Raw genomic sequence first — 13,327 nt, 5'->3', positions numbered from 1 at the left:
CTGTGGGGCCCCGCCCCCTCGCCTGGGTCTGGGGGCCCCCTCGCCTGGGTCTGGGGGCCCCCTCGCCTGGGTCTGGGGGGCCCCCTCGCCTGGGTCTGGGGGCCCCCTCGCCTGGGTCTGGGGGCCCCCTCGAGACGGTGGGCGGGTGGGGGCGCCGAGAATAGGGGCGGGGCGCAGTGGTCGAGTGACGGCCGGCCTCACCTACTCAGGGAGCGGGTCGCGTAGCGGTGGACCCCGCAGCCGCTGGGCGGGGGCGAGGGCGAGGGGCGGCCGGCGGCTTGGGGACGCGGGGGGAGGAGGGGGCGGGCTCCCAATCCGGTTCCATCCGGTTCTCCCACCACCCCCGCCGCGGGTCCCAGCAGCTCTGGCGGCGGGAGGAGCGGCTGCGGTCAGGCTACTCAGCTTCGCGAAGGCTCTCGGCGCGCCGCGGCCCTCAGGCACACGGCTCTCGCCCGCCCCTTCGCCACGATGCCCAAGAGGAAGGTGAGCAGTGGCCGCGTCCCGCACACGCCCACTCCGCCGCCCGGCCGTCCCCAGAGCCACGCGAGGCCCAGGCCCGCCGCGGTGGGCCGGGGAGGCGGCCGGAGCTGCGGTGAATGGGCGGCGGGCGATTCCGGGACTTTCGGCGGCCGGAGGAGCTTGGGTGGGCGATTCGAACGGTGCGGTGAAGGCAGCTGATGTCACACGCCCGTGGCCGCTGGACGTCAGAGCAGTATTGTTCGCGAGCTGCGCTCACTGGTTGTCTCTTTCTTCCTGCAGGTCATCTCCGCGGAGGGGTCAGTAAAGGAGGAGGTAAGACGCCATCCCGCTCCGTTCCTTGGGGGTGGTCTCGGTTTGCTCCATACCACGCATTCCTTGCTCATTTTATATACTTCCAAAGCTCAAGAGGAGATTGGCAAAGCTATCAGCTGTAAGTAAAATAAGACCCTTGACCTGTCTTTTTCTTGGGGTTAAACCCAGCGAAGAAATTGAGTGTTGTTAGGTCTTTGCAAACAGAAGGTGAATTTTAAATCACAACTAGGCTCAAACATCTTTACTAATCAAAGTAGTGACCATTGCAATCAACACATTGTTGCCAATGAGAAATAAGTTTGTTTATTCCTTTAGTGTATAAAACCCTGATTTGGGATTCCATGAACTCTTGGAAAGCATTTTCTTAGTCATTCTGGTTGTGGAAGCAGCTTTCGTGCAAATAGTTGTCAAGAAGCTTGAAGAAGTGGTTGGCAGGAGAGTAGGTGAATATGGCAGCAAATTAGGCAACACTTTGTAGCCCAATGCATAAAACTTCTGAAGCATGGTTGTATGATCTGTGGTCTGGCGTTGTCATGGAGAATAATTGGGCCCTCTTTGTTGACCAGTGCTGGCTGCAGGCGCTGCAGTTTTTGGTGCATCTCATCCGTTTGCTGAGCATACTTCTCAGATGTAATGCTTGCACTTGGATTCAGAAAGCTGTAGTGGATCAGACTGGCAGCAGACCACCAAACAGGGACCATGACATTTTTTTGGTACAAGTTCAGGGATTCCTCTTGATCCAGCCACTGAGCTGGTCACTGCCGGTTGTTGGATAAAAACCTAGTTTTTGTGGCTCTTCACCATTGGATTGAGATATGGTTCAGTGTTGTTGCATTGAATGAGAGAAGACAACACTTCAAATCACGATTCTATTGATCTGAATTCAGTTCATGAGGCACGCACTTATCAAGCTTTTCCACCTTTCCAATTTGCTTCATATGCCAAATGACGGTAGAATGGTTGATGTTGAATTCTTGGGCAACTTTTTGTGTAGTTGTAAGAGGATCAGCTTTGATGATGCTGTCAGTTGGTAGCTGTCAACTTCTGATGGCCAGCCACTACACTCCTCATCTTCAAGTCCCTTGTCTCCTTTTTGAAACTTCCTGAACCACTACTGCACTGTACTTTCCTTAGTACCTGGGCCAAATGTGTGTTTGATCCATTTTGAACTGGAATAAGAAAGTCACTCTAATTTGCTTTTTCTCTAACATCATTTTTATAGTCTCAAATTAATATAAAATAAATAGCAAGTAATAAATCAAAAGTTTAAAAAGCGATAAATGCACATTGAGGAATAGCATAACCTCATTAATTTTAGAATGTATCCCTATATCAAACAGCAAAGTTCAACAATGCAAAATCACAGTTACTTTTGCACCAACCTAATAACTTTACCTTTTATAAACCTGCTCCTTCAAAAGTGGAAACGAAGCCAAAATAGCAGCCGGAAAGGTAGATTTCAAACTCATCTTTGAAGACCATGATGTCTTCGAAATGTTCCAGTGCTGCTAATGCATACTGCGGGCCACTGACATCTTGAATATGAGTATCTCAAAATCAACCAGAGTTTGGTGTCATAGCCTCTTGAAAAGTAGGAGCTTTATCTTATTTACCACTTTTTAAGTTTGTGTTATAATAGGTTCACTAAACAATGTTGTTTCTGGTCTGGGTAAAATACAGTAGATATAGTCATTGTCCTGTAGCTTCCCTAGTGGCTCAAGGGCAAAAAAATCCCCCTGCAGTGCAGGAGCCTCAGGAGATGTGAGTTCTGTCCCTGGGTCAGAAAGATCCTCTGGAAAAGGGAATGGCAACCCACTCCAGTATTCTTTCCTGGAGAACCCCATGGACAGAGGAGCCTGGTGGGCTACAGTCCATAAAGTCGCAATGAGTCAGACATGCCTGAAGCAACTTGGCACAGTCATTTATGTGGCTTGTGGTAATATTAATGTATCAGATTAATGCTACTGCAGAATTTGGGAAATTTAAGACAGCTGAAAATACTGAAGCATAACCTTTGCTTACCAGGGAAATCCATTCTTTCCATTGTGTGCATTTTGGTTAGTATACCAGACCACCTGACCTGCCTCTTGAGAAACCTATATGCAGGTCAGGAAGCAACAGTTCGAACTGGACATGGAATAATAGACTGGTTCCAAATAGGAAAAGGAGTACGTCAAGGCTGTATATTGTCACCCTGCTTATTTAACTTATATGCAGAGTACATCCTGAGAAACGCTGGACTGGAAGAAGCACAAGGTGGAATCAAGATTGCCGGGAGAAATATCAGTAACCTCAGATATGCAGATGACACCACCCTTATGGCAGAAAGTGAAGAGGAACTAAAAAGCCTCTTGATGAAAGTCAAGTGGAGAGTGAAAAAGTTGGCTTAAAGCTCAACATTCAGAAAACGAAGATCATGGCATCTAGTCCCATCACTTCATGGGAAATAGATGGGGAAACAGTGGAAACAAAGTGTCAGACTTAATTTTGGGGGGCTCCAAAATCACTGCAGATGGTGACTGCAGCCATGAAATTAAAAGAAGCTTACTCCTTGGAAGAAAAGTTATGAATAACCTAGATAGCATATTCAAAAGCAGAGATGTTAGTTTGCAAACAAACATCCGTCTAGTCAAGGCTATGGTTTTTCCTGTGGTCATGTGTGGATGTGAGAGTTGGACAGTGAAGAAGGCTGAGCACTGAAGAATTGATGCTTTTGAACTGTGATGCTGGAGAAGACTCTTGAGAGTCCCTTGGACTGCAAGGAGATCCAACCAGTCCATCCTAAAGGAGATCAGTCCTGGGTGTTCATTGGAAGGACTGATGCTGAAGCTGAACCTCCAATACTTTGGCTACCTCATGTGAAGAGTTGACTCATTGGAAAAGACTCTGATGCTGGGAAGGATTGGGGGCAGGAGGAGAATGGGACGACAGAGGATGAGATGGCTGGATGGCATCACCGACTCGTTGGACATGAGTCTGAGTGAACTCCGGGAGTTGGTGATGGACAGGGAGGCCTGGCGTGCTGTGATTCATGGATTCAAAGAGTCGGACACGACTGAGAGACTGAAATGAACTGAACTGAACTGAATGTGTATTGTTGCTAAGTCATGTTGCTTTTTGTGGCCTCGTGAACTGCAGCATACGAGGCTTCCTGTCCTTCACTATCTCCTGGATTAGCTCAAACTTAAGCTCCAGTACTTTGGCCACCTCATGTGAAGAGTTGACTCGTTGGAAAAGAGTCTGATGCTGGGAGGGATTGGGGGCAGGAGGAGAAGGGGACGACAGAGGATGAGATGGCTGGATGGCATCACTGACTCGATGGACATGAGTCTGAGTGAACTCCAGGAGATGGTGATGGACAGGGAGGCCTGGCATGCTGCGATTCATGGGGTCGCAAAGAGTCGGACACAACTGAGCAACTGAACTGAACTAAGTCCATTGAGCCAGTAATGCTAACCAACCATCTCATCCTCTGTTTCCCCCTTCTTCGCCCTTGATCTTTCCCAGCATCAAGATCTTTTCCAGTGAGCTGCATCTTCACCTGACATAGCCAAAATATTGGAGCTTCCTCTTCAGTATCAGTCCTTCCAATAGACATTCAGGGTTGATTTCCTTTAGAATTGACTGGTTTGACACTCTCCAAGGGACTCTGAAGAGTCTTCTCCAACACCACAATTTGAAGGGATTAGGCACTCAGCTGCCTTTAAGGTCTAACTGTGTCATCCGCACGTGACTACTGGAAAAACCAAAGCTTTGACTCTTGGGACCTTGTCAGCATAGTGATGTCTCTGTTTTTTAATACTCTGTCTAGGTTTGTAATAGCTTTTCTCCCAAGGAGTAAGCGTCTTTTAGTTTCATGACTGCATTCACTGTCCACAGTGATTTTGGAACCCAAGAAAATAAAATCTGTCACTGTTTCTACTTTTCTCCCTTCTAGTTGCCATGAAGAAATGGCACCAGATGCCATGATCTTAGTCTTTTGAATGTTGAGTGTTAATCCAGCTTCTTCACGTTTCTCTTTAGTCTTCATCAAGAACTCTCTAGGTTCTCTTCACTTACTTCCATTAGAGTGGTATCATCTGCGTATCTGAGGTTGTTGATACTTCTGGCAATCTTTATTCCAGCTTGTGATTCATCCAGCCTGGGATTTCACATGATGTACTCTGCATAGAAGTTAAATAAGCAGGGTGACAATATACAGTTTTGACATACTCCTTTCCCAGTTTTCAACCAGTGGGTCAGTCCATGTCTGATTCTAAGTGTTGATGCTTGACCTGCATACAGATTTCTCTGGAGACAACTATGTTGGGCTATCCATCTCTTTTAAGAATTTTCCACAGTTTGTTGTGATCCACATAGTCAAAGGCTTTAGCATAGTCAATGAAGCAGAAGTAGATGTTTTTCTGGAATTCCCTGGTTTCTCTGTGATCCAGCAGATGTTGGCAATTTGATCTCTGGTCCTTCTGCCTTTTGGAACCCACCTCGTGCATCTGGAACTTCTCAGTTCACATACTGCTGAAGCCTAGTTTGAAGGATTTTGATCATTTGCTTGCTACCATGTGAAATGAACACAGTTGTGCAGTAGTTTGAACATTCTTTGGCATTGACCTTCTTTGGGATTGGAATGAAAACTGACCTTTTCCAGTCCTGTGGCCACTGCTTAGTTTTCCAAATTTGATGACATACTGGGTGCAGCACTTTAACAGCATTGTCTTTTAGGATTTGAAATAGCTCGGCTGCAATTTGTCACCTCCTCTACTTTTCTTTGAAGTAAGCCTTCCTAACCCCGACTTGACTTCACACTCTAGCATGTCTGGCTCTAGGTGAGTGACCACACCGTTGTGGTTATCTGGATTATTAAGACCTTTTTGCATAGTTTTTCTGTGTATTCTTGCCACCTCTTTTTAATTTCTTCTGCTTCTTAGATCCTTACTGTTTCTGTCCTTTATTGTGTCCATCCTTGCATGAAATGTTTCCTTGATATCTCTAATTTCTTGAAGAGATCTCTAGTCTTTCCCAGTCTATTGTTTTCCTCTCATTGGGATGGTTTTGGTCACCACCTCCTGTACACTCTTACAAACTTCTGTCCAGAGTTCCTCAGGCACTCTGTCTACCAGAGTCTATTCCCTTGAATCTATTCATCATCTCCACTGTATAATCATAGGGATTTGATTTAGGTCCTACCTGAATGGCCTACTGGTTTTCCCTACTTTCTTCAATTTAAGGCTGAATTTTGCAATAAGGAACTCATGATCTGAGCCATAGTTAACTCAATCTTGTTTTTGCTGACTGTATAGAGCGTCTCCATCCTTCACTGCAAAGAATATAATCACTTGATTTCAATATCAACCATCTGGTGATGTCCATGTGTAGAGTCGTCTCTTGTGTTATTGGAAAAGGGTGTTTGCTATGACCTGTGTATTACCTTGACAAAACTCTGTTAGCATTTGCCCTGCTTCATTTTGTACTCCAAGATCAAACTTGCCTGTTTTTCCTGGTGTCTGTTGACTTCCTTAGCTTTGCATTTCAATCCAGTGATGAAAAGGATATTTTTTTATGTTCTAGAAGGTTTGTAGGTCTTCGTAGACCTACATAGACTGGTTGGGGCATAGACTTGGATTACTGTGATGTTGAATGGTTTTTCTTGGAAAGGAACTGAGGTCATTCTGTCATTTTTGAGGTTGCACACAAGTACTGCATTTCTGATTCTTATGTTGACTGTGAGGGCTACTCCATTTCTTCTAAGGGATTCTTACCCACAGTAGTTGATATAATGGTCACCTGAATTAAATTTGCCTGTTCCCATCCATTTTAGTTCACTGATTCCTAAGATGATGTTTTTTCTTGCCGTCTGCTTGACCATGTCCAATTTACCTTGATTTATGGACTTAACATTCCATGTTCCTATGCAATACTGTTCTTTACAGCATTGGATTTTAACTTTCTTCACCAGATACATCCAAAACTGAGTTTTGTTTCTGCTTTGGCTGAGCCTCTTCATTCTTTCTGGAGTTATTAGTAATTGTCCTCCACTCTTTCTCAGTAGTATATTGGACATGTTCCAACATGGTGGGGCTCATCTTTCAGTGTCATATCTTTTTGCATTTTTACACAGTTCATGGAGTTCTTGCGTCCAGAATACTGGAGTGGTTTGCCATTCTTTTCTCCAGTAGATCACGTTTTGTCAGAATTCTCCACTATGACCCGTCCTTCTTGGGTGGCCCTGCATGGCATGGCTCATAGCTTTATTGAGTTACACAAGCTTCTTCTCTACAACAAGGCACTGACCTGTGAAGGAAAGAAGAGAAGCAAAAAGCAAGGGAGAAAGGGAAAGGTTTACCCAGCTGAATCCAGAGTTCCAGAGCAACATGAAGGCATTCTTCAAAGAACAATGCAAAGAAATAGAGAAAAACAGCAGAAAGGGAAAGACTAGAAATCTCTTCAAGAAAATTAGAGATATCAAAGAAATATTTCATGCAGAGAAGGGCACAATAAAGGACAGAAATGGTAAAGACCTAATAGACGCAGAAGAGCTCAAGAAGAGATGTCAAGAATACACAGAAAAACTGTACAAAAAAGATCTTAATGACACGGATAACCACGATAGTGTGGTCACTCACTCAGAGCCAGACATTCTGGAGTGTAAAGTCAAGTGGGCCTTAGAAAGCACTGCTTCAAGTAAAGCTAGTGGAGATGATGGAATTCCAGCAGAGCTATTTAAAATCCTAAATGATGATGATGATGGTGCTATTTAAGTTCTGCACTCAATATATTAACAAATTTGGAAAACCTAGCAGTTGCCACAGGACTGGAAAAGGTCAGTTCATCCCAATTCCCAAGAAGGGCATTAGTAAAAAGGTGTTCAAACTACTGGCCAGTTGGACTCATTTCCCTTGCTAGTAAGGTTATGCTCAAAAGCCTTTAACCTAGGCTTCAGCAGTACATAAACTGAAACTTCAGATATTCAAGCTAGCTTTAGAAAAGGTAGCGGAACCAGAGATCAAATTGCCAGGATTCATTGGATCATAGAGAAATCAAGGTAATTCCAGAAAAACATCTATTCCTGTGTCATTGACTACCATAAAACCCTTGACTGTGTATCATAACAAACTGGGAAAACTCTTAAAAGAGATGAGAATACCAGACCATCTTATCTGTCTCCTGAGAAATCTGTATGCAGGTCAAGAAGCAACAGTTAGAATCCTTTATGGAACAACTGACTGGTTCAGGATTGAGAAAGGAGTATGACAAGGCTGTTTATTGACACCCTGCTGTTTTAATTTATATGCAGAGAACATCATGGGAAATATTGGGCTGGATGAGTTACAAGCTGGGATCAAGATTGTTGGGAGAAATATCAACAACCTCAGATACACAGATGATACCCAGTTCAGTCGTTCAGTCGTGTCCGACTCTGCAACCCCATGAATTGCAGCACGCCAGGCCTCCCTGTCCATCACCAACTCCCGGAGTTCACTCAGACTCACGTCCATCAAGTCAGTGATGCCATCCAGCCATCTCATCCTCTGTCGTCCCCTTCTCCTCCTGCCCACAATCCCTCCCAGCATCAGAGTCTTTTCCAATGAGTCAACTCTTCGAATGAGGTGGCCAAACTACTGGAGCTTCAGCTTTAGCATCATTCCTTCCAAAGAAATCCCAGGGCTGATCTCCTTCAGAATGGACTGGTTGGATCTCCTTGCAGTCTAAGGGACTCTCAAGAGTCTTCTCCAACACCACAGTTCAAAAGCATCAATTCTTCGGCATTCAGCCTTCTTCACAGTCCAACTCTCACATCCATACATGACCACAGGAAAAAACCATAGCCTTTACTAGACAGACCTTGGTCAGCAAAGTGCTATCTAGGTTGGTCATAACTTTTCTTCCAAGGAGTAAGCGTCTTTTAATTCCATGGCTGTAGTCACCATCTGCAGTGATTTTGGAGCCCCCCAAAAATTAAGTCTGACACTTTGTTTCCACTGTTTCCCCATCTATTTCCCATGAAGTGATGGGACTAGATGCCATGATCTTAGTTTTCTGAATGTTGAGCTTTAAGCCAACTTTTTCACTCTCCTCTTTCACTTTCATCAAGAGGCTTTTTAGTTCCTCTTCACTTTCTGCCATAAGGGTGGTGTCATCTGCATATCTGAGGTTACTGATATTTCTCCTGGCAATCTTGATTCCAGCTTGTGTTACTTCCAGTCCAGCGTTTCTCATGATGTACTCTGCATAGAAGTTAAATAAGCAGGGTGACAGTATACAGCCTTGACGTACTCCTTTTCCTATTTGGAACCAGTCTGTTGTTCCATGTCCAGTTCTAACTGTTTCCTGACCTGCATACAGATTTCTCAAGAGGCAAGTCAGGTGGTCTGGTATTCCTGTCTCTTTCAGAATTTTCCACAGTTTATTGTGATCCACACAGTCAAAGGCTTTGGCATAGTCAATAAAGCAGAAATAGATGTTTTTCTGGAACTCTCTTGCTTTTCAATGATCCAGCGGATGTTGTCAGTTTGGTCTCTGGTTCCTCTGCCTTTTCTAAAACGAGCTTGAACATCTGGAAGTTCATGGTTCACGTATTGCTGAAGCCTGGCTTGGAGAATTTTGAGCATTACTTTATTAACATGTGAGATGAGTGATACTACTATAATGATACAAAGTGAAGAGGAACTAAAGAGCCTCTTGATGATGGTGAAAAGAGGGGAGTGAAAAAGCCAGCTTTAAATTCACTATTAAAAATCTTAAGTTCATGGCATCTGGTCCCATCACTTCATGGCAAGTAGAAGGGGGAAAGGTGCAAACAGTGACAAATTTCCTCTTCTTGGTCTCTGAAATCACTGTGGATGGTAACTGCAGTCATGAAGTTAAAAGACGATTGTTTCTTGGCAGGAAAGCTATAACAAACCTAGACAGTGTATTAAGAAGGAAAGACATTGCTTGGCTGACAAAGGTTTGTATAGTCAAACCAGTAGTCATGTATGGATGTGATAGTTGGAACATAAAAAAGGCAGAGTGTCAAAGAAACGATGCTTTTGAATTCTAGTGCTGGAGAAGAATCTTGAGAATCCCTTGGACAGCAAGGAGATCAAACCAGTCAATCCTAAAGGAAATTAACCCTGAATACTCATTGTAAAGACTGAAGCTGAGGTTCCAATACTTTCACTACCAATTGTGAATAGCCTACTCTCTGGGAAAGATCCTGATGCTGAGAAAGATAGAAGGAGAAGGGGATGACATAGGATGAGATGATTGGATGGCATTACTAATTCAATGGACATGAACTTGGACAAACTCCAGGATATGGTGAGGGACAGGGAGGCCTGGCATGCCTAAGTCCTTGGGGTCACAGAATTGGACACAACTTGGCAACCAAATGCACAGAGTGGAGTGTAAAAATTTTAGTGTTTTTCCAATAAAAGGTTCTGTTTTGTGATCTTTTATAAGATTCAGGGAAGGTATAGGCATAGTATGTCAACTTGGAATTTCTCAGACCAGAAAAATTGGAAGAATTCTGTACGAAAATTCAGTAAAGGGAAATTTCATGAAGGTGGGGGAAAACAGTGGGTCTTGTTGCAAAATATCTGCATGAAAAGTTTACTTATTATTACATATCTTTATTTGCTTTTTCAGTAAACCAGTTGGCTGAAATAGTATGCCTATTTTCTGTTACATCTTTCTTATTGGAGAAGAAAATGGCAACCCACTCCAGTATTCTTGCCTGGAAAATCCCATGGACGGAGGAGCCTGGTAGGCTACAGTCCATGGGGTTGCAAAGAGTTGGACACGGCTGAGCACCTTCACTTTCTACACTTTCTTACTTATTTACCTGGCTTATTTTGATCTGCCCCAAAAGTTTTTTGTTGTTGTTAATAAAAAGAGTTCAGGGACTTCCCTGTGGTCCAGTGGTTAAGACTCCAAGTTCCCAATGCAGGGAGCCCAGATTCCTTCTCTGGTTAAGGAACTAAGGTCCCACATGCTGATCTGAGCTGCCAAAAGAGGGTGGGGGGAAGAAAAGATTTTACTTCCAGTCGGCTTTGGACATCAGATGTAAATAATGTTTTTCTTCCTCCCATGGAGAGGCCAGCAGGTAAGGTTTTGCATGTTCCTTGAGAAACAAACCTGTTGGTTTAGTTTTCCCAAAGGAAAAATGATGGGGAAAGGTAGGAGCTTTTTTCCCTTTAGCTGTCTTTGTAATTGATACATTTTGAAGGTTAAACAGAAGGTAAAGCTTTTGGTGTCTTTAATACCATGATGCAGACATGTAGATTTATTTTGTTTCCTCTTGCTTTCTGGCTATTAGTTAAAAATGGTATTATTCCAGTGCAAGATATTTTCAGTTTTAAGGTTTCACATTTGTATGTTACTGCGATAGTGGTTATAAAATTAATGAGAAATCTAAAAGAAATCAGATTGTTTAAGAATGTTTTTAAATACAGAGTTATCATTGCCATCTTTCTAAATTCCATATATATCCATTAGTATACTGTATTGGTGTTTTTCTTTCTGGCTTGCTTCACTCTGTATACAGGCTCCAGCTTCATCCACCTCATTAGAACTGATTCAAATGTATTCTTTTGAATGGCTGAGTAATACTCCATTGTGTATATGTACCACAGCTTTCTTATCCATTCGTCTGCTGATGGACATCTAGGTTGCTTCCATGTCCTGACTATTGTAAACAGTGCTGTGATGAACATTAACAATTGTGACACTTCGTGGTGTCAGTGTGTAGCAGTGTTGTCCCAAATCTGTTTGTTATTAGGTAATTTATTATTTATTGTGAAGATACTGAATTGCTAGTGGTTGTCGTGCTGTCATGTATGAAATGCCACTATTAGCACAGAATCCATTCCACTGATTGATTTTCCCCCATCTTAGCATTGAAGTTGTGAGATCTGCTTTTGTAGCTGTTTAATGCAGGTATTGGTCAGTATTGTAAAACTCATTAGTGGCTTAATTTGGCTGTTAACTACATTCTCTGCTTAAAGGAAATAAATATTAAATATTCGTTACATTTCTCCTTCCCCATTGGTGGATGGTATCCAAAAATACTGTTGTATTGATTGGTGCAAAAGTTATTGTGGTTTTTGCATTGTTCAAATTTTCCATTTGATATTGGAATATATTCTTAAATGTGGTTTTGTTGTACATCACTTTAATGGGCATTTCTTGATTTATGTTTTTTCCCTAATGACTTACTATTTGCTATTTATGTTTATTTTAGACTATGGAAATGATGTTAGAGAAAAAGCAAATTCGAGCGATTTTCTTATTTGAGTTCAAAATGGGTCATAAAGCAGCAGAGACAACTCGGAACATCAACAATGCATTTGGCCCAGGAACTGCTAAGGAACGTACGGTTCAGTGGTGGTTTAAGAAGTTTCGCAAAGGAGAGGAGAGCCTTGAAGATGACGAGCGTAGTGCACGGCCATCAGAAGTTGACAACGACCAATTAAGAGAAATCATTGATGCCGATCCTCTTAAAACTACACGAAAAATTGCCGAAGAACTCAAGGTCAACCATTCTACAGTCGTTCGGCATTTGAAGCAAATTGGAAAGGTGAAAAAGCTCAATAAGTGGGTGCCTCATGAGCTGACCGAAATTCAAAAAAATCGTCGTTTTGAAGTGTCATCTTCTCTTATTCTACGCAACAACAATGAACCATTTCTCGATCGAATTGTGACATGCCACGAAAAGTGGATTTTATCTGATAACCGGCGACCACCAGCTCAGAGATTGGATCGAGGGAAAACACTGAACTTGTACCAAAAAAAGATCATGGTCACTGTTTGGTGGTCTGCTGCTGGTCTTATCCACTATACCTTTCTGAATCCTGGCGAAACCATTACATCTGAGAAGTATGCTCAACAAATCAATGAGATGCACCAAAAACTACAACATCTACAGCCAGCATTGGTCAACAAAAAGGGCCCAGTTCTTCTCCACGACAACACTCGACCACATGTCGCACAACCAGCCCTTCAGAAGTTTAATGAATTGGGCTACGAAGTTTTGCCTCATCCACCATATTCACCCGACCTCTTACCAACAGACTACCACTTCTTCAAGCATCTCGACAACTTTTTGCAGGGTAAACACTTCCACAACCAGCAGGATGCAGAAAATGCTTTCCAAGAATTTGTTGAATCCCGAAGCACAGGTTTTTACGCTACAGGAATAAACGAACTTATTTCTCGTTGGCAAAAATGTGTTGATTGTAATGGTTCCTATTTTGACTAATAAAGATGTGTTTGAGCCTAGTTATAATAATTTAAAATTCATGGTCCAAAATTGCAATTACTTTTGCACCAAATAAACAATTTGTTGTTTGTAAGTCACCCAGTCTATGGCATTTTTGTTATAGTAGCCCCATCATATTAAAACACTTCCTTTCCATATTTGGAAAGGCATACTTCACTGGGAGCAGGAAAGAATAATGTGACCAGGTTCCTTCTGGCTTATTGTTCTTTTTAAAATAACAGTAAGTAAAGGAAAGGAAAGCTTGTAACAATAATAATGCCAGTGATCTTTCTAGTAACA

At 42.9% G+C, this 13,327-nt stretch overlaps 1 protein-coding gene across 1 annotated transcript; it reads left to right on the top strand.

Annotated features, from left to right (window-relative positions):
* The first annotated feature begins 327 nt into the window (after positions 1-327).
* LOC101122242 (histone-lysine N-methyltransferase SETMAR) lies at positions 328-13,125 on the top strand. Its single transcript, XM_042237246.1, has 4 exons — positions 328-483; positions 760-792; positions 881-910; positions 12,011-13,125. The coding sequence occupies exons 1-4, from the start codon at positions 469-471 to the stop codon at positions 13,025-13,027; spliced, it is 1,095 nt and encodes a 364-aa protein (XP_042093180.1). The 5' UTR covers positions 328-468; the 3' UTR covers positions 13,028-13,125.
* The last annotated feature ends 202 nt before the right edge of the window (positions 13,126-13,327 follow it).

Source organism: Ovis aries, chromosome 1, assembly GCF_016772045.2.
Source record: "Ovis aries strain OAR_USU_Benz2616 breed Rambouillet chromosome 1, ARS-UI_Ramb_v3.0, whole genome shotgun sequence".
Lineage (NCBI taxonomy): Eukaryota > Metazoa > Chordata > Mammalia > Artiodactyla > Bovidae > Ovis > Ovis aries.
This window is presented reverse-complemented; position numbering and strand designations above follow the sequence as displayed.

Bases quoted from the DNA above. Each gene is read 5' to 3' on its own strand.
- LOC101122242 (XM_042237246.1), top strand. The intron at 793-880 runs GTAAGACGCCAT...ATACTTCCAAAG, and splicing joins AGGGGTCAGTAAAGGAGGAG to CTCAAGAGGAGATTGGCAAA. The intron at 911-12,010 runs GTAAGTAAAATA...TGTTTATTTTAG, and splicing joins GATTGGCAAAGCTATCAGCT to ACTATGGAAATGATGTTAGA.